This window comes from Elgaria multicarinata, chromosome 7, assembly GCF_023053635.1.
Source record: "Elgaria multicarinata webbii isolate HBS135686 ecotype San Diego chromosome 7, rElgMul1.1.pri, whole genome shotgun sequence".
Taxonomy (NCBI): Eukaryota; Metazoa; Chordata; class Lepidosauria; order Squamata; family Anguidae; genus Elgaria; species Elgaria multicarinata.
In genome coordinates this window covers 67706035-67729690 of record NC_086177.1, presented here as the reverse complement: position 1 = coordinate 67729690, position 23656 = coordinate 67706035, and the positions used below count along the sequence as shown (strand labels likewise).

The following is a 23656-nucleotide window of genomic DNA, read 5'->3' as shown; positions in this document are numbered from 1 at the left end:
TGCACTCTTGTTAGGAGTAAGCCCTGTTGAATTCAGTGGGACATAACATCCAAGTAAACAGCAGATCAGGCTGTCTGTATTATTGAAATCACGTTTATATACACAGGATTTTTTTGCAGGCTTTCATATCTATTCTGGAACTGTTTAAACAGTGGCATATATGGGTTTTCTCCACTTCTTTCTTTTTTATGGAGCACAACAATGCATGTGATACAAAACTTTACATTTTCTCAGAGGTTCTCCATTTATTTCTCTCTAAGGAAATACCTGTGAATGCATCAGTACTCCTGCTCGTTATACACAGAGTTTAGAGATTGCCATCATGATGTATGTGGTGACATCCTAATTTTCTCAAAATTTTCATGCTTATCTGTGCAATCTGAACTTTCAGAATTACATATTGCACATACTGGAACTTGATTCTTTTCCTTGCCATGCCCCAGCTAAATTCATGAGACCTCTCTGAAATCTCTCAGTATTTGATCCCAACCTTATCTTAATTTCATATGTAGCTCCAATGAGATGGCTCTATGAACGAACTCGTTCCATAGCCTTTCCAACATATGGATTATTTCCAGTCAAATTGAGGACACATATTGGACAACCAATTCCATATGATCCAAATCTAAGTGCTGAAGAAGTAGCTGAAAAAGTAAGTGCTCTAAGATTCATGGAAACCATAAAGAGGAGGCTATATGAGTATTGTGGTTAATAATTAGCAATATGTGATACATTAATCATACATACCAAAAGTGAATTCAAGTTGTTTAGTGTCTACCAGATTGGAATCAAAAAATCAGATCACATAAAAAAAATGTCGTTTCTATTTTCAGGTAGGAATGTAGGGTATACAGAAGTATATAAGTTTGTAAATAAAAAGATAAATTGGCATGCTTCCCAACCCACACCAATAGCCTGACAATGACCTGTGAGCTTGCAGAATGTATACAATGTGGAACTGTGTTTTGAGGTGTGTTAATAAGTGTCCTCACTAGCCATGCAGATGCCCACATACATATTCATAAACACACACAACTAAGGAACCTTTTAACATTGGTTGCATCACATTGTCCCCAGTGAGCACGTGCATACACAGATCTATTTCAAAACAAAAGTATTGAGCAAAGTGCCATTATCACTGATCACTGAGAATTAGATTGTTGCAATAATCATAGTAGAGCACTTGTAGAAATTTAAATATGAACACAATCAGTTGATATACGTTTAAAAGTCCTAGGTATATTACACTAATAAAGCACAGAGCATGAGATACTCTTCATGCATAGTGTCTGAAATATGGGGATAATAGCTCCAAAAATCCTCTCTGTGATTGAACCGAAGCCTTATCTGTGTGAAAAATAATAATGAGGCTGTGTGTATGCTTGGTGAGCCCAGATTTGAAAGGTTCTGATTGTGGTTCTGACAAGTTGGAAGGACTGGATCTAGGCCAAGCGGGATCTGTAAAGCTGACTGGGAGTGAAAAGAGGAAAGGAGAGCAGTCTCAGTAGCTGTACTAAGAGACGTTCACACCTATTTCCAGCATCTCTTCCTCTTATAGAAGCAAGGCTCATACTTATTGCCCCACCACAAGCATTCTGACAGTGAGTGTGTCATTCAAGTCTTCTGGAAGAATGGGCTGACCCAGTGGACCTAAAGCACATGGAAGTGGAAAGAAATGAAAGGAAGATTCCTGGCCACAGTCCTTTCCACTGGATCACCAGGGCAAGGCTTCCCCAAGAGCAGTGGGCTTCCATCTGAAAGTGGCTCAAAAATAGAGCAAAGTGCTATGTGCTTGCACACCACACCATAGAAAAGAGTGTATGGAGGTGGAGGCTAAAATTCTTAGATAAAATTTGTAATCGGGGCTGGAAAGATACTTTTCAGGTGCATCTCCACTTCAGCAAATGTAGGTAGCCAAGCAAAAGGGCTACATGGTGAAAACCTAGCATTCCATGGCTTAGAGCCAAACTAGACATTATGCTGAGCACATAGCAAGCTGCTGGATTGCTTTTTGTTTATTCTAATGTAAGTCTGATTGACACTAATTTAGACTGGGACCATTGCACACCAGGAGGGGAGGATTTCTCCATGAAATTGCTGTCCTCCAGGATGGGCAATATAATTTTATTTTAAAAAGTCTTCACGGATGTCAATGTAGTATTTTTTTTTAAAAAAAACTCCTGTGAGTGGGGGAGAATTTCAAGGAAAAACTGGCAGTGGGAAGATTTAATCCTCCCTTTTTGGTGTGTGGTTTTCACAATCCAAATCATGGCTGCAAGCGTTCACACAATAGTAGACAAAAGCTATTCCTCTTGCTGTGAAATTAGCATAACATGTGGTTTGGCAGAGAGAGAGAGAGAGAGAGAGAGAGAGAGAGAGAGAGAGAGAGAGAGCCAATGGATTCAATGAAGATTAACTGGGCTTATCATGGAAGCAGAGAGCTGGGCTATCTGGCCCTTTGAAGGCCATGGAACTACTTATTTTTCTATGCCCAAGGGATTGTCTATATGCTCTATATACTCTATTGTGGCTGTGTAGTTGCACCCCATTGTTTATATGATATGGTTCCAACATACAACCACATCATGCTATTCCCTATGAAACTGCGCTTTTTCAATGTGTCATTTTGCTGTGACTTTTTATATTGCTCTGATGTCACTACAGTTGTTTGTTCATCTATCAGCGGAGGCTTCAGTTTGGATTAAGAGAGTGGGCATCAGTTGGGGTGGATCCCAGTGCAGGCTAGGCGGGGAGGGCAGGAGACAGGTCCAACAAGCCTAGAAATGGCTGCCATGGCAATATTAAAGTCTGGGGAATGAAAGTGAGGATAGTTATGATGTGTAACACATAAACTCAATGAACTGTAGCAGCACAGTTGTGCAGTTACAGGTTTTCAAAGCTACAGAAGTGTGCAGAGTTTCCAGAAAGCAAACAAACAAAAAGGGTTTCCCCAGATTTTGGTCCCTCGATATTTGCCACCCATTACTGTTATTTGAGAATGGTGTTGTGAGTTTTCCTGGCTGGACAGCCCCCGCTCCCTCCTGCCATCTAACCCTATCAATGCTGTTTTGCAGCAGTGATGCTTCCGAGTTTAGTGGGAATCAGTAGGCAAAGCAGCATTTATAGAGTGAGTGTGGTATCGTCAGGCTTTTGATTGGGGCTCCTTTAACGAATTCCTATTTGTGCATCTCTTTCTGTGTACATGTATTGAAAGTATCTTATTGATGGGATATTTTATTTTATTTTTGCAAAATGCGCTCCTTTCAGTCCAAGATACAGGCCCCTTTGGCTCATCTTGATATCAGGCACCCAGCCGATCTCCTTAAAAGCAACAGTGGCAAGTCATGCCACATTCTGCAGTGAAAGAGTTCCTCTGCTCTTTGCCAAGCAGACTGCCAAGATAAGGGGGAAAGGAGATGACAAAAAGAAAAACTGGAAGTGTGGAGGGAGGGGGAAGGTTTTGATTCACTTAAACTACTAATTATCTGTGTAATTACCCTGGGATCGCATATCCTGTCATTAACCAATCTATTTTCCCACACCACACCCCCACAATACATCTATGAAATGTTCCCATTCAGGACTGGCAGCAGCTGTTTCAAAACTTTCTGATTACATGGAGAATCAAACAGATCCTGCTTTCTATATCAATATTACATTTTGTTTAAGAAAGGGGTTTACAAAGCTTTCTTAGCCTGCACTAAAGCCCAAAGATGTGGGTGTTGTTCTTTGATCTCCATCTAGTAACTGCATCTAATATCTTCCTCTAGTAGTTCTTTAATATTGGACCAGTTCATAGGACATGACAGACCATCATGGGGTAATTAACTGAGGAGCCACAGTGCATGCTGCCCGGCATTGTAAATATGCAACCCCCAACTGGTAGCTGTTCTGTTGTGTGAACCTGGCTGGCAGGGTTATTTGAGGATAATGCAGGAGTTGTTTAGCCCCCAAGAACCCCCAGCTGACAGGTTTGCTTAACACCTCCACCCTTGACTATGCCTGGTTGGAGGCTGCATATTCATGATGATAGCTGACACACAATGTGTTGCCCTGAGAGTTAAATAACCCACGGTGGACTGTTGTGTGGACCAGGTCACTGTTACATCTGTCTTTTATTAAAAAGGAACATAATAGCATTTTCAGGATTGGGTGGTTTTAATTATCAAGGCTCAGGGATGCCATCCTTCAGCTGTCATCCTCTATTCAACTCCAATTCAGTCTTAGGGTGGCATTGATGCTGTATCTTCTTCTGCATTCTTCTGCCCTGGGCTGTTCCCTAGTGCAGCCTTCCCCAACCTCTAGATGGTACTCTCTAGATGCATTAGACTACAACTCTCACCATTCACAGCCAACATGCCCATGCTGGCTGGAGATTATTGGCATTGAATCCAAGAATTCTGGAGAGCACCAAGCTGTTTTTATTGCTGTTTGTAGCTGGGGTTTTTTTGCTTGTTATTCCTTGCTATTACTTTGAGAATGTACGATTAACTCCCAAATAAGTGTGTATTATAGAATTACAGACTTAGTCAATTTCATATGGCTGTCCATTTCTATTTTGTAAACTCCACTGAACTATCCATCTCCATCAAACTCATCACTGAATTCCCTTTTCAATCATTTTTTCATTTCAGCTACCATCTTCTCGTAAGTCTTCAGTCCCTCCATTGCCAACTATCAGTATGTTTGGGAGTGATACCTTTATCAGATTCATAACTTAAACTATGCAGAGCAGTTGCACTGTTCTCTTGACATACTATTTGTAGAAAATTAGAGCATACAAAATTTAAAATAGCTGAAATAAAACACTAAAATACAACCACCCCATAGAACAACAATAAACAATTCAATTGATGAATTAAATATGATATGAAATGCTATGAAATGCCTGAGAAAACAGACAAGTCTTAACCTAGCATGGAAAAGATGACAGTGTTAATACCAGGTGGGCTTCACTGAGGAGAGCTTTCCATAATCAGGTGGGAACTATGGAAAAGGAGCGCGTTCAGAGGAGGGCAACAAGGATGATCAAGGGTCTGGAAACGAAGCCCTATGAGGAGAGGCTGAAAGATCTGGGCATAATTAGCCAGGAGAAGAGAAGATTGAGGGCAGACCAGATAGCACTCTTCAAATTAGGGGATTTGAAGAAAGGATAGCCACCCAGCAGACTGCTCACTTCGAAAGGGCTTTGGATACTTAAAAGGTTGTCACACAGAGGAGGGCCAAGATCTCTTCTCAATCATCCCAGAGTGCAAGACACGGAATAATGGGCTCAAGTTACAGGAAGCTAGATTCTGGCTGGACATCAGGAAAAACTTCCTGACTGTTAGAGCAATATGACAATGGAACGAATTACTAGGGGTGTGCATGGACCCCCCGATCCGCTTCTCTTCCAGATCCGCGATTTGTGGATTGGCCTGCTTCGCTCCGCCCCCGCTCCGCCTGTGTCCGCTCTGCTCCGCTCCGGAGCTCCGGATCCTAATCGGAGCTCCGTTTTTCCCCCTATAGGGTTGCATTGAAAGCTAAAAAAGTATACAACTTTTTTTCTGTGAAAGTAAGAAACCTCAAGTTTGGCACCATGACACCTCATGGATGTATACAAAGGCACGCCAAGTTTCAACGCAATCCCTTCATCCCCTGATTTTGGGGGAAATTTTGAAAATCAGGCACCCCATTCACACCCCTTTCGATAGCTCCGTCAATTTGAACGTTAAAAACCTCAAACTCGGCACCAGGAAAGCTTATCCATGTGTCCACATGGACGCCCAGACTCAAGGCAATCCCATCATCCCCTGATTTTTGGCGGGGCTCTAACCTCCAACGCACCACCCATAACACTAATTCACACCCCTTTTGATAGCTCCGTCAATTTGCACGTTAGAAACCTCAAACTCGGCACCATGATAGCTTATCCATGTGTCCACATGGACACCCAGACTCAAGGCAATCCCATCATCCCCTGATTTTTGGTGGGGCTTAACTCACCCCAAATTGTCCCATTCTACAACTATGTCAATTTGCATGTTAGAAACCTCAAGCTTGGCACCATGATAGCTTATCCATGTGTCCACATGGACTCCCAGTTTCAAGGGAATCCCATCATCCCCTGATTTTTGGAGAATTTTTGAAAATCGGGCACCCCATTCACACCCCTTTCGATAGCTCCGTCAATTTGCACGTTAGAAACCTCAAACTCGGCACCATGATAGCTTATCCATGTGTCCACATGGACACCCAGACCCAAGGCAATCCCATCATCCCCTGATTTTTGGCGGGGCTTAAACCTTTTAACTCACCCCAAATCAAGTCCCATTCTACAACTACGTCAATTTGCACGTCAGAAACCTATCCTTTGGTCCCATGACAGCTTACCCATGTGTCCCCATGGACATCAAGTTTCAAGGCAATCCCATCATCCCCTGATGTTAGGGGAAGTTTTGAAAATCGGACACTCCAGTATCTCAGGGATTTAAAGTTGCAATGCAGACAGCTCAATGGGGCTAGTTCAAAAGAAATACCAACATGCCATGAGATAACCCTAAATCTTATTTCACACTTGAAAAAGGGATTTTTGAACTTGATAAAGTCTAAGTGAGCGCAGGAAGGACTTCTCCCCTGAGTCAAAGCAAGACACATACACCATCCCTGCGAGGCGGGAAGGGGAGAAGGGAGGGAAGGCAGGCAGGCAGGCAGCATGCATTGTAGTGCTGCAAGGATGGCTTGAGCACTAACGCACTAGCAAACCAACCCGTAAGCGGGTGCAAGGAGGAAGTGAGGCAAAGATGGCTGGTTGTTTCTTTCTAAGCCAGCAGTTACGCATCGAGGGGCACAGAGGAGGACGACTGGGAGCAAGCGTGCCGGAGGGTGCTGGGCATGAACCGCAAAGCCCATCTCCCAGGCACCAGGCGGGCAGAGCAGGCGAGGAGTCAGTCCTGGCAGATACCCCACCACAGCACCACAGAGGCGGGGAGGCGGGCAGGCAGGCAGGCAGGCAGGCTGCAGGCATTTCTGGGGGCACAAGGAAGTGATGGCTGGTTTCTAAGCCAGCACTGCAGTTAGTCACGCATTGCAAACGCAAACCATCCCAGCGAGTCAGTCACCGAGGAGGAGGACAGGTCCAGCAGCAGGCTCGTGGGCTCAAACGATAATGAAGGACTTGGGGATACTCCTCCTCCTCCTCTAATGCCACCTGCCTCTTCTAAAGGGGCACTTTTCCCATTCCCACCCTCAAAAAGAGAACGCTGGGCACAAGTTGCAGAAGAGACTGCCTCTGCCTGCTCCTTCTCCTGCTTCTGTTGCGAAGCAGCCAGCCAAGGAGTTGCCCGTTTGATTTTCACAGCAGGAGAGGCAGCCTGCTTACTGGTGCCAGACTGAGCCTTCCCTTGACCACTGCTTTCAGCACGCCCTGCCACAGACATGCGCCTGCTCCCTCTTCTCATGATGATATTATACTAATATTAATAATAATATGTATAAGAATCTACTAATACTACTAATAATATGTATAAGAATATAATATTAATATTAATAATAATATGTATAAGAATCTACTAATACTACTAATAATATGTATAAGAATATAATATTAATATTAATAATAATATGTATAAGAAGAATATACTATATGTAGGGAAATGGGACAAGAAGTGTGTGTATGCTTTGCCCAAACAGGATTTGAAATGCTCAATCTGTGGCTGTTGCACTTCACAAACAGTGCACACAGCACACTCACACAATAACACAGTCACACACACAGTCCAAGTAATAGAGAGAAGAAATAGAGAATAAATTTCTTTTGGTATTTTTTTGTATTTTTTTGTATATAGAAGAAAGAAGGAAGATGAAACACAGTCAGTCTTTAAGAGAGGGAAGGGGGGGACAACCAACCAAACAAACAAACACACACTCCAAAATTTAAAAATAAAGTTTATATTAAATCAAAGTAAGGGAAAAACACAGAGCAAACTAAGCAAAAAGTCAAAAAGAAGCAAAAAAACACCACACACGTGCCAAGCTAAATCCTAAATCTATCTCTCCAAACACAGCAGCAGCAGCACCGAACTAAACTAGCTCCTCTCCCCTCAAACTCCAAACCCACAAGACGCAGCTCAAAGCTCTGCCTCTGAGGGTGCCTCTGCCTTAGTCCCCCCCTCGAATGCTGGGATTGGAGGGTGCTTGATGAGTGATCAGGATTGGGAGTTGAATGTGCCTGTCATCACTTAAAAAAAAAAAGCCAGTTGACCCGCACTGTCCCTGTTTGTAATGTTTGTTTACCCGATTTTTTAAAAAATATAGCACGCGAACCGCACGACGCAGAGAGGTGAGAGTAGGCTCAAAATGACCCCCATCCACAACTGTCTAAGCACAATAATTTTCAGAAAGGTAGCTTAAAAAGCAACCCAGTTATCCCTGATTCTTTTCCGCAATGCAATCCTATGGGCGAAAACCACCGTTTGACCCGCGCTGTCCCTGTTTGTAATGTTTGTTTACCCGATTTTTTTAAAAAATATAGCACGCGAACCACACGACGCAGAGAGGTGAGAGTAGGCTCAAAATTACCCCCATCCACGACTGTATAAGCACAAGAATTTTCAGAACGATAGCTTCAAAAACAACCCAGTTATCCCCGATTCTTTTCCGCAATGCAATCCTATGGGCGAAATGTTTCAAGATGGCTATCGGAGCGGTCCGCCTGAAAGAGGAGCTCCAAAAAATGGGCGCTTCTCTTAGCCTTGCTTCTAGGGGTCCGCGGTCCGCTTCTACTTCGCCTCTGGGCAAGGCGGAGAAGGCCAATTCGCTCCTGCTTCTGTGCTTCTAATCGGAGCGGAGCACATGCCTACCAATTACCTAGGGAAGTCATGGGCTCTCCCACACTAGAGGCATTCAAGAAGCAGCTAAACAACCACCTGTCAGGTATGCTTTAAGGTAGATTCCTGCAATTGGCGGGGGGGGGTAGGACTCCTTGGCCTTGTAGGCCCCTTCCAGCTCTACTATTCTATGATTCTATGATTTTATGATTCTATGAATAGGTACTGATAGATGCCCTCCATTGAGTATTGCAGTACCAAGCCCTATGAGACTTTAAGAATTAAGAACAAGAATCTTAAATAGGACCCAAAAACATATAGGCAACTATTGCAAGCAGGTCAACATTGGTGTTATAAGGTCAGAACATCTGGTCCCCATTATCTACCAGTTCAAGTACTCCATCCTCTCAACAAAAGACAGTCAACCCAGCAGGCTATCATGATAGGTGGTGCTGAAAGCTGCTGAGAAATTAAGTTAAAACAATAAGGTGGGTCATACTTCCTCTGTCTCTCTTCTGCCAGATCTACATCAAGCAGGATATAACACTTTGAAAGCAGTTTGAAAGCAGTATAAGGAATGTGTCATGGGCCCCAACAGTTGCCAATAAACTGTTATAAAGCAGTAGTGTGGATCCTACCCAAGGCAGTTTCTGTGCCAAAATCCCACTTGAACCCCAACTGATATGGATACAGATAATTGGTCTCATCTAAGAGCATCTGGAAACTAGGATTAAGTGAAGCCAGAGAGAGGGAGAAAGGAAATAATTATCACTCTCTGACAGAAATTACAGCCAAGTGCAGCATGATTTTTCAAAGAGAGGTTAAAGTTGGACTGGAATGCTAATTACTAATGAAGAGAAAATGAGAAGTTTAAATGTCTCTTTAATGTATATTCTCTCTCTCTCTCTCTTCAAGACCCCTATATCCTTTAGCTCTAACTGCCTCCATATTTGGAGTATCTTTGATTCCATTATCAGAGGCAACAAGCCTATATACACCAGTGGTTGGGGAACATGGGTGGGTGGATGCTTGTGGGTGCCTGGTCGACATTTGGTTGGCTGCTGTGTGAACACAGTGTTGGACTAAATGGACACTTAGTCTGATCCAGCATGACTCTTTTTGTGTTCTTATGTTCTTATTCTGAATCTATGGGTTTTCTCTCTTTCTTGCTTCTGAATAGGCGAAAATTGCAGTCGAAGCTTTGCGGGATAAACACCAGAAAATACCAGGAAGTATACTGAGAGCTCTTTGGGAACGCTTTGAGACACATCACAAAGATGAATAGTGTGACTAATGAGCTGCATGGATACAGTCTCTTTTCAATGATCCTTCGAAGCACCTTTAAATGGATTCAGATAGATTCAAGTGGGCTCTGGGGATTTTCCTGCTGGTATTGCTGGTGCTTTTGTAGAAGTCCTTGTTGCTCTGTGGAAAGCAGAGATGAATAGGGCAGTTTACCCTGGGTAGCTCCCTGGCATACACCTCAACGGAAGGCAATGAAGCAAGAAGAAAGGCCATTAGACTATAGGTGGAGGAAGACTAGTGCGGTGTCCAACTAAATTCAAGTGAAAGCTTATATTAAGGCTGTGCACCACTTTGGTTCTAGATATGAATTTGGAAGTGTAGTGGGATGATTTGGATTGCTTTGGTCCAAGTCCGAAGCTGATTCAGATCAGTCTGAAGTGGGGCAAAGTAGGCCAGACAGATCTGAAGTGCTTTGGATCACTTCAGAGTGCTTCATATGATTCTGAAGCCTAGATTGACTGTCTGGGAGATGTAGCAAGTTGCTTAAGAGTAGGGAGGGGGAGAGAAAGAGCTGGGAGGGGGAAACTGAGTCTTGGCATCTCTCAATGCTATTAGGGCTGAACTTCAGATCTGGAATTCCTATTGTGTGCTGTGTGAGTGCAGCATATACATTACTGTGCACAAGCAAACAGTGTGTGGCCAAAGCCATACATACAATATATGTTATGGGGTAAATCGCTTGTTTTTCCTTATGTACATCAAATGACCATAAGAATATGAACAAGATAGTCTATATGCATTTAAAAAACATTTCCTTCATCTTATCCTTCTTTTTACAAATGAGGAAAAGGCATGCAAAAAATTATCAGGTGGCTGGAACAATTCCTGTATAAGGAAAGGCTTCAATATTTGGGCTATTTAATTTAGAATAAAGGCCAGGTAGCATGAATTGCAGCCAAAGAGAGGTTAACTTTTTCTTTCCTTGATAATAGCCTCAGGACATCCTACTGAAGATGAATAATAGTAGCAGATTTAGGACAGACAAAAGGGAAGTACTAGGGGAGAGGGGTTATTTTCCACTTCCAAAAAAACTGCACCAGAGATCAGGAATAGCGACTTCCTAATTGTCACCTTAAACACTTTACTGTTAGACACTCTAATCCCCTGAGTGGTTTGACAGATTTTTTTAACCTTTTGTTTTGGTGTCTGAGGAGCTTTATAATCTGCCCTGGGTGCTGGATCCTTTCCAGACTAAATTCAAAGTGCTGGTATTAATTTAGTGATCTAAAACGATTGGGGCCACGTTACCTGAAAGATTGTCTCCCTCCATATATGCTTGCCCAGATCAGTGTAGCGCTGCATTGCGATCTTGGTTACATCAATTAGAGCCCTTTTAATTTTTCCAGATGTTTTAGCCTTTGGAGCTTGAAAAATGTGTAACTGTGTTTTTAGAAGTTTGCACTCCTGCTCACTTTGATCTTGGTTATTATTTTGGTTTTATTCTGTTTGAACCTTATGGTTTTATATGATGCTTTCCTATGTCATTGTATTGTATCATTTTAAGCTTTATCTTGTTACCCACCCAGAGAGCTTTGTCTTATCAGCAGGATAGAAATGTAATAAATAAAGAAATAAAATGCACAGTTGTTGTCTCACAGATTTTAGCATATTTCTGTTAATAAATGTACTAGGAATTGGGGATAAAAGGTGGAGGTAGTGGAGCCATAAAGTGCTAGAAATCTTTCACTCTTGTTGAGGAACCCTAGGAAGGCAGGTCACCTCTAAGTGGGATCGCTGAGTGGTGGTCAAAGACTCCCAAGACACAATTTCCCTCGCTTTAGAAAGTTTATTATGAGCAGCACTGCAAGGTGGTAGCCCTCAGAGGATCTGAGGAACTGCCCACTATTTTCAGGAAAAAACTAACATACTTATAGTCTAAACATCCTTAGAAACAATAGCAGAACTTTCCCATACAATACACCAATCATTATACAGTAATAGGTAAGCTTTTCAACCAATGATAGGCAAGAATTTTATGCATGTGCAGAGTGCAAATAGTTCTAAGGGCAGAAAAACAATACATCAATGAGTATTGAGAAACCTAGGCAATCATTTCATTTGTGGTTAGCTTGCTTTTAGAATAGCCACCACACCCTCTAACTGTCCTCATTTTATAGGCACACAGTCTTGTGATATGTATTTCAATATACACTGTTAGTTGGGCAAGTGGGCGCATTGCTTGATATATTCTTAGTTACTGTTTGAAGCTTAGATACTTTGATTTATAATAGAAGAGGCCTAAAGCAATTATTTCAATACAGGGTGGGCACAGGTGAAAGGCCACATACCTTGATTTCTTTGACAACCCTCCCCCACCAAAATACCCTCATTACATGCTAGAAGGAAAATGTTCCCTTTTGTGCCTGAAGAGCCCCATAAGATTCCATCCACCAGACCCTAGCTGCAAAATGTATTAGGAAAGGTATATCTCTTCTACTTTCTCCCCTAAGATCTTCGTAGACTTTTCTATCTATTTCCAATTCTCCTTTGCTCTATGGAGATTTTCCTTCATTGAGAGCTTCTCCACACAAGTAATTTATTGCACCCTCAGTGACTCATGGGTTTATGGGTCCTTTTAATGACATTGTCAACCTCCAATGCGTCTCCTGCTATTTTCAAGCGGGAATCCGTAAACCTCAAAAGCAGGGAAAATGCAGTAATAAGTTGAAATCATGCTATAAAACAGCGCCATCTGCTGGTGATAGAATAGAAACATGTAGGGAAGAATGAGCAAAACCAAAAGGGGGAACATGTGTATTTTGCCCATCATTAAAACTGCGAGGACTCCAGAGGAAAAAGGCCCAGTAAGTCTGGGGGATTTTTGCTGATTTATTTATTTATTTATTTATTTATTTATTACACTGATATACCGCTCCCATAGCCAGGGCTCTCTGGGCGGTTTACAGAAATGTGGAGAATCCCTCAGTCTCCCATTCCCCCATCCTTCTAGAGACTGCCTACATTACAAAGAAAATGTTATTGCAAGGGGGCGTGTCCATTCTTTTGGCTTTTTGAAAATAGCTTGTGAGGCAGCATCCATTTTCTTGGTACCCGGAGAATGAATATACTCGCCAGAATTAAAAGCGCCCACACTCTTAGTGGATTTTGTATGCCTAGGAAACCACCTGCTATGTACCTTTGGAACTGTGAATGCTTTCAGAAAATTATGAGGGATGTTTCACCATGTGAGGCACCAACGTTTCTTTAAAATTTAAACTACTCTATTCCCAACATGGGCAACTGCCCCATCTGCTTTTTTGTGAGAATTAGTCCAAAGTTCCCAACTGTTTGCAAACAGTAATGAGCCGTGGTACTTACAATTGATTTCTAGTGCTAAAATATTTTTTATCATGTACCCAAATGTTCAGTAGACTGATAAATAGTAGATAGCCACCAAGTATAGAGTTGTTCTGAACTGCCAGTACTTTGAAGAATCATACAGTAGACTGATTCTCTTGTTGACTTCATTGACGTGCATCAATATGTTTAAAACCCCAATGCAGGTACTTCATAGGCACTGCTGTTGCTCCAAAGCATGCATGGGCCAGACAGTGAGACACAAATGTGCTGGAAGCAATGCTAACAAAAATGCCCAGGACTTAAAATGAGAAGAGTGTATGGCTGATATTTCTTAAATTTCAAACTGTATATTTCACAAGTTCTCCTGTGGAGAGATAATCTTTGGAAATGAAACTCCTTTTCTCTCCTTGGCATCTTTCCATGTATTTATAAACTTTATTGAGGTATGCAATGCATATTATTTCAGGAGGGCATGGTAAGTGTGTGTACACTTATAAATTCATTCTCGGGGAAACAATTAGAACCACTAGCCTCAGTAGTAGGGAAACCAAAAAGGAGGACAGCATGGCCACCCCAAGGGGGCGTGCCCACCCAAACATAGCCTTGATCATATGTCTGATTTCACAGCACACAATTAAGACAAACCTGTTCTTCATAACATCTTAATGTTAAAATCACTGAAATAAAGTACAAGTGAGAGATTCAATGTATCTGAACAGATGTCCATTATCACAAAGCTAGACAAGGATCTTTTCCTGCTTTTATACAAATATCTCCTGAATTTACATTGCCTCAGCGTGCAGAGAACAGACATGCCAATCAGGGTCCCAAAGAAAACTGCCCCAAAGCACCTCAGAAATAAGTCCCATTGATTTCAATCAAGCTTATTCCAAGATAAATGAATATAGGGTTGCAGCCTTAAATGAAGGTGCTTACTGGGCCATTAGTATTTTATTGCTGTTGGTGATATAATTTAAGCAAGCAGAAAAGTGCAACATTATACATGTCTACTCAGAAATCTCATTGACTGCAATAGGGCCTGCAATCCCAAAGTGTTAACGTAAACATAATTAGAAACACAAAACAGGATCATTGACAGAGAAGGGGGGAAGTTGTTAAGAGGGGGAGGTTTCCGCAATTGTGGAGCAAGTTATCAGTCACACACAAGATGAACATAGTTTGCGAGTCTTTAAGGTGCCACACAACACTTTATGGCTTTAGAACACAAAATAACAAGGGCTGCCTCTGCTTCTTCACATCTGTTCGCCTTACTTTAGCAAGTGCAAACCCCTTCTGTCAAGGAGGACTATGCACTCACCAGAGCCTGGCCTCCTGGGTCATGCAACCAGCAAGTGCACTCCAGAAAGATGCCATTAGAGCCCAGGAGATCCAGACACACTCAAACAAGCCAAGCCAAGCTACACTATGCACTCACAAATTACCTTGCCCTCTAGTCCAAACATCACTGCTCAAATTCCTTTTGGGCAGCAAAATCTGAACTAGCTTGGAAGAAGCAACAGGTGAGGAAGGCCTCTGGCACTCTAGTGAACATGTCAACAGCCAGGGTACCTGCACACCCCTTGCAAGCAGCCTCACTGTCTACAATGGCAAAATGCAATGTTTGGCTGGTGGGCCCCTCTCTGCCCTGACAGGCACCAGCTTACAATGGTATTATTAAGCAATTTTGGATGCTGTGTGTACAGTCCCCTTTATATCTTAAAATGCATCATTTCACATCCACATTGCACAGCTACTACATTTCTGATGCTATAATAATAATAATAATAATAATAATAATAATAATAATAATAATATAATGGCAACCCTGTTAATTTTTTCATGTTTCCATATATGTGCAGAGTTTCACATTTTAAACTCACTGAAGGTGAATCCTATGCATGTTTAGACAGAAAAAAGCCCTACAACTCCCAGTATTCTCCAGCCAGCTATGCTAGGGGATTCTGGGAGTTGTGGGACTTTTTCCTGTCTAAATATGCAGAAGATTGTGCCTTGAACTTATCATGTCACACCAGCAGGACTACAGGAATAAAATGTGATTTTCTTCTAAATATTGCAAAGTTGCCAAAATGTCCTTCCAAAAAACCCAGAAAGGAATTAAAGCAAGAAGAGAGATGGGATCACGAAAAGAAAATATCTGTCCAGTTTTCAGTATTCCCCTCCCCCCGAAGAGCTCCAATTAGAAAGTTTCTGTTACAAGAAAAAAATACTATGGCATCCTAGAAAATTAATTTACCCCTTACCACAGCATTCTCTGTTCCTAAGAGATAACCTATAACCTCCTTAGTATTCAACAGCAAGTATTACCGTTTATAATGAACCTCCAGAATTAACTCCTGATGCATGGAGGGTAGGGAATGTTTCATAATAGAAATTTGGACTCTACAACAGATTAAGATAGTTACTCCTCTGGAAAGGTTCACGCACCCTACAGTAATGTTCCCAGGGCAATTTTCAATGAAACATAAAAACAGATTGAAACTCAAAGACAATCAAGCACATGAACAGCATCAAATGTACTATTGTAACCCCCCATTACCTGTTGCCTTCAAAATCTGTTGGACTACAACTCCCATCATGGAAGTTGGAATCCAACAAATCCAACCAGGTTGGGGAAAGGCTGTATTATGGATTACGTCATAATATAAAATGTTTAATTCATGAGTTTTACCTTCTGACATCCTAGAAAGACTTATTATTATTATTATTATTATTATTATTATTATTATTATTATCATAATCATTATTATTATTATTTATTACATTTATATACCACCTTCTTTCTTTTGTGGAACCCAAGATGGCATGCATAATCCTCCTCTCCACTTTATTGTCACAACAACAACCCTATGAGGTAGGTTGGGCTGTGAGTCTGTGATTGGCCCAAAGACACCCAGTGAGTTTCCATAGCTGAGTGGGGACTAGAACCCAGATCTCCCATCTCCCAGTCCAACACTTTAGCCACTACACCACACTGACTATTAACTCATATGCATTTTAAACAAAAATGAAATGAAACTGCAAATGCAACAGATATTTTTTTATGAACCAGCATCAATGGATAGATGAAACAAAGCCAAAGGATTCCTTACAATGTTTGTTAACTCTTTGATGCTTCCTCTTTGTTCCTCTTAGTTAAATTTTAAAAGAACTACTATTGAACTGAAACATTAAAAGAAAAAGAAAAGGCTATCTCCACATCCCTGCCCTTCATTGATAATTCTTTATTTCTTCAAAAGGATGCAACTCAAAATATCAAGCTATTAAATATGGAAAGTATATTGGCATTGATTAACAAATTGAGAGAAGCTAAATCATGACCAGGTTTCAGAGGATTATTAATTTTAAAAAATCATTATTAATATTACATGCTTGCTACAGGACAGTAAAAAAAAAGAGTGAAATAAAGGCAGATGGTTTATCCTTGCTTCTCCTGATCAAGTTATTGGCATTTGCAGAGAGAAGGAAAGAAGGGCGGTAACACAAATATTACCTGTTCCAAGGCAAAGAGAGTAGGAGGGGATTTTTCCTTCCAGGTCTTCTGTGATTCAGGAATTCATTTTGAGGACCAAAGTATTCAAGTTGTGGTGGGGACTCCAGAAACTGGCCTTTCCATCCAGCCCATCTCGCATGCCGATCCAGGCCTTTTTGGGTGCGGGGAAGGCGGCCGCTTGGGAAAACATGCCCGGGAAGCACGCTTCCTCCCCGCGTGATGAGCTGGCCGCATTCCATTGAGCGCGCCTTAAGTCCCACACGTGCCCTGAAGCCGCAAAGGCCAACCTTTTTGTGTTTAAACTCACAGGCTGCCTCCCCTCCTCTCTCGTTGTGTGTGCTTTGTCTGCCCTCCGCAGCATGCCTTCACACATTAACGCAGGTTTGCCCCAGCCCAGCTCCCTTTTCCAGATGTATTCATGCCATTACAGGGCCAGGCATGAACCCTGAGCTAGCAGATATGATTAAAACCTGCAAGAATATTGGCACAGCCTCTCACCATGTAAGCATTTTAGCTGCAGCTCTTGTAAAAGGAGCTAAACCAAAAGGGGCTTGTTAGAACTGTGGCACACCCAACCCGAATTTAGTTCCCCAAGATTTCCAAGTTGTGGTGATTGATTTGAAAGACTGCTTTTTTACTATTCCTCTGGCAATAGCTGATCAGGAAAAGTTTGTCTTTACAATCCCTCTTACCTGGCTTATGACAACGCCGGTATGGATAGAGCAATGGCCACTCTCTAAAGATGAACTCATTGCTCTACATGAATTAGTTCAAAAACAACTAACCCTTCCTCCAAAAATTTCCTTAATGGAATTACAACAGCTTCTAGGCACCCTTAATTGGGTGCGCCCTTACTATGCACTCACTACAGATCTCTTATTGCTACTCTTTCAAATGCTAACTCTTAAAGGAGTCCTAGGCATGTGCCATGAAAGAAAAACCTATTGTGTTGAGTAGCTACACTTACCCCAACAGATATTTGTGCAAATAGCTGAGCTTTTAGATCTCTGTGGGCTGCCTAGAATACATCTACGGCATACTAGCTGCTTCTGCTTTATATCACTTCTCCTCTTGTGAGCTGATGCGAAAGGCTATGAATTATGTGACATAGAGGACTGTGTGAAATTGATGGTTCCCTTTGCTATGTCTATTAGGGGTGTGCACGGACCCCCCGCTCCGCTTCACTTGCAGATCCGCCATTTTCCGGATCGGGCCGCTCCGCCCCGCCCCCGCTCCGCCCACTTCCGCTCCGCTCCGCCCGGAGCTCCGGATCCGGATCCGGAGCTCCGTTTCCCCCCCCCATAGGCTTGCATTGAAAGCTAAAAAATTATACAACTTTTTTTCTGTTCAAGTTAGAAACCTCATGTTTGGCACCATGACACCTCATGGGGATATACACACGCACGCCAAGTTTCAAAGCAATCCCATCATCCCCTGATTTTTGGCGAATTTTTGAAAATCGGGCACCCCCCACACAACATCCCTGCGAGGTGGGCAGGGGAGGAGGGAGGGAAGGCAGGCAGGCATGCAGCTGGCATTTCTGGGGGCATAAGGAAGTGAGCCAAGGATAAGCCAGTAATGCATATAAAATGGAATAAATCAATAAATAAACAAAGGAGGGGTGGAATTAAAAGCAGCAGTGTCGCTGAATAAACAACAAGAAGAACTTTTTTTAAAAAAGGTTATATCTGTCTTTTACCAGTAATAGGGGGACGTGCCCGGGGGAGGGGGAAGCAGCTGCCTATTTGACTGGTCCTAGTCACCAGTCTTTTCAGAAGCAACGCTGTCAGTTCAGCTCATGAAAGACATTGCTCCACCACTAAGAGCCAAGGATAAGCCAGTAATGCATATAAAATGGAATAAATCAATAAATAAACAAAGGAGGGGTGGAATTAAAAGCAGCAGTGTTGCTCAATAAACAGCAAGAAGAATTTTTTAAAAAAGGCTATATCTGTCTTTTACCAGCAATAGGGGGACGTGCCCGGGGGAGGGGGAAGTAGCTGCCAGTTCAAGACAGCCACCAACAGCTCTGAGAAGAAGTAAAACGCTCACTTCAACTCATAACAGGCATTGCTCCACCACTGAGAAGTAAACGCTCACTTCAACTCATAATAGGCATCGCTCCACCACTGAGAAGTAAACGCTCACTTCGACTCATGATAGGCATTGCTCCACCGTTTTACTCTCTTTGGAAGGCTCTAATGGCCTTCCAGTGCAGGAGAGAGTGGGGGCACATCCACGATGAGATGCCCTAGGGGAGCTCATCCCCTTGCACCACATCTATTCAGTTGTTCACCAAGGTTAGGGTGGGGAGCAGTGCTGTGTTTCTATCTCTTATTCTTGGCTTAGTATATGATTTCAGGTTGTGTTTGTGCATTTGGTAGGGCTACTGTTTTAAAAAACACTGGGAAAAGCCCGTTCAGATGAAGAAAGAGAAGTTTCCCAGAATCCCAAGTTACCCATTTTGCCTATCCCCTCCTCTAACTTTGGGATCATGTGATCATGACCGGGAGCTGACTCTGCCCCTCAGCCCTTTGAAAAAGGTATTTTTCCCGCCGATTTTTAAAAAACTTCTAGCGCGCGACCCGGACAACGCAGAAAGTTGAGAGTAGTCTCAAAATGACCCACATCCACGACTCTCTGTGCACAAGAATTTTCAGAACGATAGCTTAAAAACCAACCCAGTTATGCCCGAGTCTTTCCCTCAATGCAATCCTATGGGCGAAAAGCCGAAAACGCCGTTTGAGCCGCGCGGTTGACCCGATTTTCAAAAAATATAGCACGCGACCCAGACAACACAGAGAGGTGAGAGTGGTCTCAAAATGACCCCCATCCACGACTCTCTGAGCACAAGAATTTCTAGAACGATAGCTTCAAAAAGAACGTAGTTATGCGCGATTATTTGCCGCAATGCAATCCTATGGTGAAATGTTTTCAAGATGGCGACCGGAGCGCTCCGCCTGAACTAGGAGGTCTGAAAAATGGCCGCTTCTCTTCGCCTTGCTTCTAGGGGGTCCGCGGTCCGCTCCTACTCCGCCTCTGGGTAAGGCGGGCAGGCCAATCCGCTACTGCTTCTACGCTCCTAATCGGAGCGGATCACACCCCTAATGTCTATCAGGGAAGTAAGGAGTTCAGAGCTCAAACGCTTCAGAAGAATTCCTTCAGAAAATGTGCACAATAGTTACACGCCATCATTAGATGAGTTTGTGGGGATCTTTTCTTTTCATCTCACCCCTGACCCTCGTTTTTCCTGTGTATTGACTCATCACTTCTCGCTCCTCCGCTCTCACATTCCACTCCCTCATGCCCCACCCTATATGCAGATGGGGGAAGAGTGCGCAGTGACTCACTTTGATCCTATCACTCAGCAGTGAGAAGCTATTTTAGCGCTACAAATGCATCCCCTTTCAGAGCTAAACCTTATTCTAGACTCCCAATATGTGTGCTTTGTTATTGCTAATCTGCCTGGAGCTTATATTACTCCAAAGGTTGATGCAAATCTCATGGCTCTCTTTTTAACATTGCAACAGGTTTTGCAAGACCATAAATATCCTTTTTCGTAGCCCATATTCAAAGTCACTCAAGCCTTGCTGGACCTCTTGCCGAAGGGAACGCTCGTGCAGATGCTGCCACCAAAGTTACTTGTGCCTCTCTTTTTACAGATCCTTTTAGCAGCCACGCTTTTTTTCATCAGAATGCGCGCGGCCTCGCCCGTGAGTGTCAAATACCCTTAGATCAGGCTAAAAGAATTGTGGCTGCGCCCAAACCTCGCCCAGTGGGGAAGCCGGCGTCAACCCCCGTGGCCTTTCTGCTAATCAGTTATGGCAGATGGACGTTACGCATATTCCTACCTTCAGTCCTTGGAAGTATTTGCATGTTACCATTGACACTAATTCAGGCGCTATATGGGCCACTCCACAAAGAGGAGAGACAGCCAACCACGTAATCGCTCACCTCTATTCTGCTATTACTGCTCTTGGCCACCCAAGGAAAATAAAAACAGATAATGGGCCTGCATATGCTTCCAAAGCTTTTTTAGACTTTTGTACAATATGGGATATTGTTCTTATTCATGGCATTCCTTATAACCCACAAGGACAAGCCATTGTTGAGCGTGCTAATCGCACCTTGAAAGAATGCTTAGCCAAGCAATTACAATCCTCCAGTCCGTGAGTACCTACTTTAGGCTGGGTCCAGCAACAACTTAATGAAGTCCTTTTTACATTAAATCAATTGAATGTCCAGCCCTCAGGGAACACAGCATACCAAAAACATTTTCAGACCCAAGAGCCTCTTCCCAGACCAAATGTGTATTACAAACCAGGCTCAGAGGCTTTTACGGCAGCAGCAAGCAGAACCAACACCAGAGAATTTGTGTCTTGCCATATTTGCAGCTATCACTGCAAATTCTCTTCTCATAGTTTGTTTTTCATGTGTACTTCTCTTCCCTTGCACTGGGGTGGGGGCACCTCTTTTAGAACCTCAACCTAACATGTGGGAACAGTTAGCCCATGCGATTCCCACTGACTCTCTGTGTTTGTCTGAAACCACAGATATGGAAGCCCTATTGGGATCCTGTCTGATCCCGGTGTGTACTCCCCCAGAGGTTTTACAGAATATTATCGGTCTTGGCCAACTACTCAAAGGCAAGAACGACACCATCAAATACCACATGATCCAAGACTGGGGGAAGTTGTCACCCGGTTACCCCCTAAAGTTATTTCCGTATCCACCCCCTACCTAGCCATCCCACCTGATATGACCTGTGCACGCATTGTTAATTGCACAAGTCGCATGCCAGCAGCAAAATGTTTCTCTCCGGGGTTAGCCACACATTGGAATTGTTCTCATTATGCTAATTTGTCTTTTGTCTATGCTCATATCTTACTCCCTCCAGGCTGGTTCTTTACCTGTGGTTCCACAATCACCTCTTACATCCCTGCTAATCTAACCGAAACTCCTTGCTGCTTGAGTTGTCTCATACCTGTGCTCCCTTCACGAACCCAGTTAACTGGGTCAACAGCTAACCCCCAGCAGCACCGATGAGAGGCTATCCAGTTGCCCTCCGATTGCGACAACAAGACCACCCTTCTGACATGAGGAGAATACCTAGGGCTTGCGGTGTCATTGGTGGGGGTGTCAGCCCTTGCTGTTCGGAATTCAAGAAATATAAATACCATCGCGTGCACCTTAGTAAAGACCATTAATGCCACATCCACAGCCATTGGACTGCTGAATGAAGAGGTGGGAGAACTACGCCGCGCTGTCCTACAAAATCGAGACGCCATAGACTTCTTGCTTCTCCAACAGCACCTAGGCTGTGAGAGTGTGGAAAGCATGTGTTGTTTCAATTTGTCTGACAATTCTCACAAAGTCCAATCAGAACGGGGCGGCCAATCAGAGCTCGGTGGGCACAATCGGAGAGGAGGGAGGCGAAGGTAGTCACTGAGGCACCGAGGGTGTGAGAAGGACGAGGTCAGGAAGGGAGGGGCGCTGGTAATGGGAGTTACCCGTCCACTCGTTCTTTCCCGGAGAGACTCATCAGCACAGCACCTTCTGAGGTGAGGGAGTGGTGCGCGCGAACGTTTGCAGCCCACCCCCGCTTTTTTTTTTTTTGGTACGCCACCGCTGGTCCCCTTTCTCCCCCTCCGGACCTCTTTCTTGTCACGGTTCCTAAGACCATCGGAAATATGTGTTTTCCGATGATCTTAGGCGACCCCTGTGAAAGGGTTGTTCGACCCCCAAAGGGGTTGCGACCCACGGGTGGGAACTGCTGGTCTATTGTCTCAGAGCAGTGCATCCTGTTTAACTTCCAGCTTAACCCGGGAACAAACCTGATGAGAAAGCTAGCTTGGCACACAAAGGTGATAAGGAAAGTTGATTCAGCACGCAAACAGGACAATGAAAGTTGACTCAGCAGAAGAGGAGGGGGGAAGAAAAGGGTATATAAACTGTCTGTATGTTCATAATAAACTATGATTCTCATCATCACCTTCTGGCTCTCACATCATGTGCGAGTTTCCTTCAGCCTCCAACTTTAACAGAGGCGAATCAGGCCACTCTGATGCCACTTCTACAACCCTAAGTGAAGCGGAGCGCAGCCCTAATACACACACACACACACACACACACACACACACTGTAATGGTGAATACATATGAAATGCATATATATGAACATAATTCTAGCAATTATAATTAAGCTTCAACAAAAGCATACCAGAAGGTAGAGTATATATGCCATCTGTTCCAATATTGAAAGCATTGTAAGCATTCTTTCACTGAGAGGATCATCAGATGGGGTGAAATCATGGTTACTTACTGTCACTCCCCCCAAACACACTTCTGTCGGACAATACTTCATCTTTCTTCACGGAGAAGAAAGAGAAAGTAAACAATGACCACATGGCCCATACAGTGGATGTTTATTTATTGTGTGACTTTACCTGCACACAGCAGAATGTCCCGGCATGTTTAGTATCTAAAAGTAAATCAGACTTACTGGGGTCTGATTTTGTGAAGGAAAGAAGGCCAGAAGAACTGGGAGATGCATGGTTGGCAGATGGTGTCATCAGAAGGACCCGTGAAAAACTGTGAGTGGGCATTAATGGGCATGTGATAAAACACTCTTCTGATGACACTCCTGCCTCTGATACTGGAGTTCATACACCATCATCACAACTAGTATTCAGAATGGTAATTATGTTATCTTGTGAATCAAATAAACCACAGTC

General features: G+C 43.2%; 1 protein-coding gene across 1 annotated transcript in view; it reads left to right on the top strand.

Moving 5' to 3' along the window:
- The window catches only part of LOC134401617 (DGAT1/2-independent enzyme synthesizing storage lipids-like), a 38804-nt gene extending 28467 nt beyond the window's left edge, over positions 1 to 10337 (top strand). Inside the window, exons 6-7 of the mRNA XM_063130727.1 lie at positions 513 to 652; positions 9988 to 10337. Of these exons, the coding sequence (XP_062986797.1) occupies positions 513 to 652; positions 9988 to 10092 (245 nt within the window). The 3' untranslated portion in view covers positions 10093 to 10337. The remainder of the gene's footprint in view (positions 1 to 512; positions 653 to 9987) is intronic.
- The last annotated feature ends 13319 nt before the right edge of the window (positions 10338 to 23656 follow it).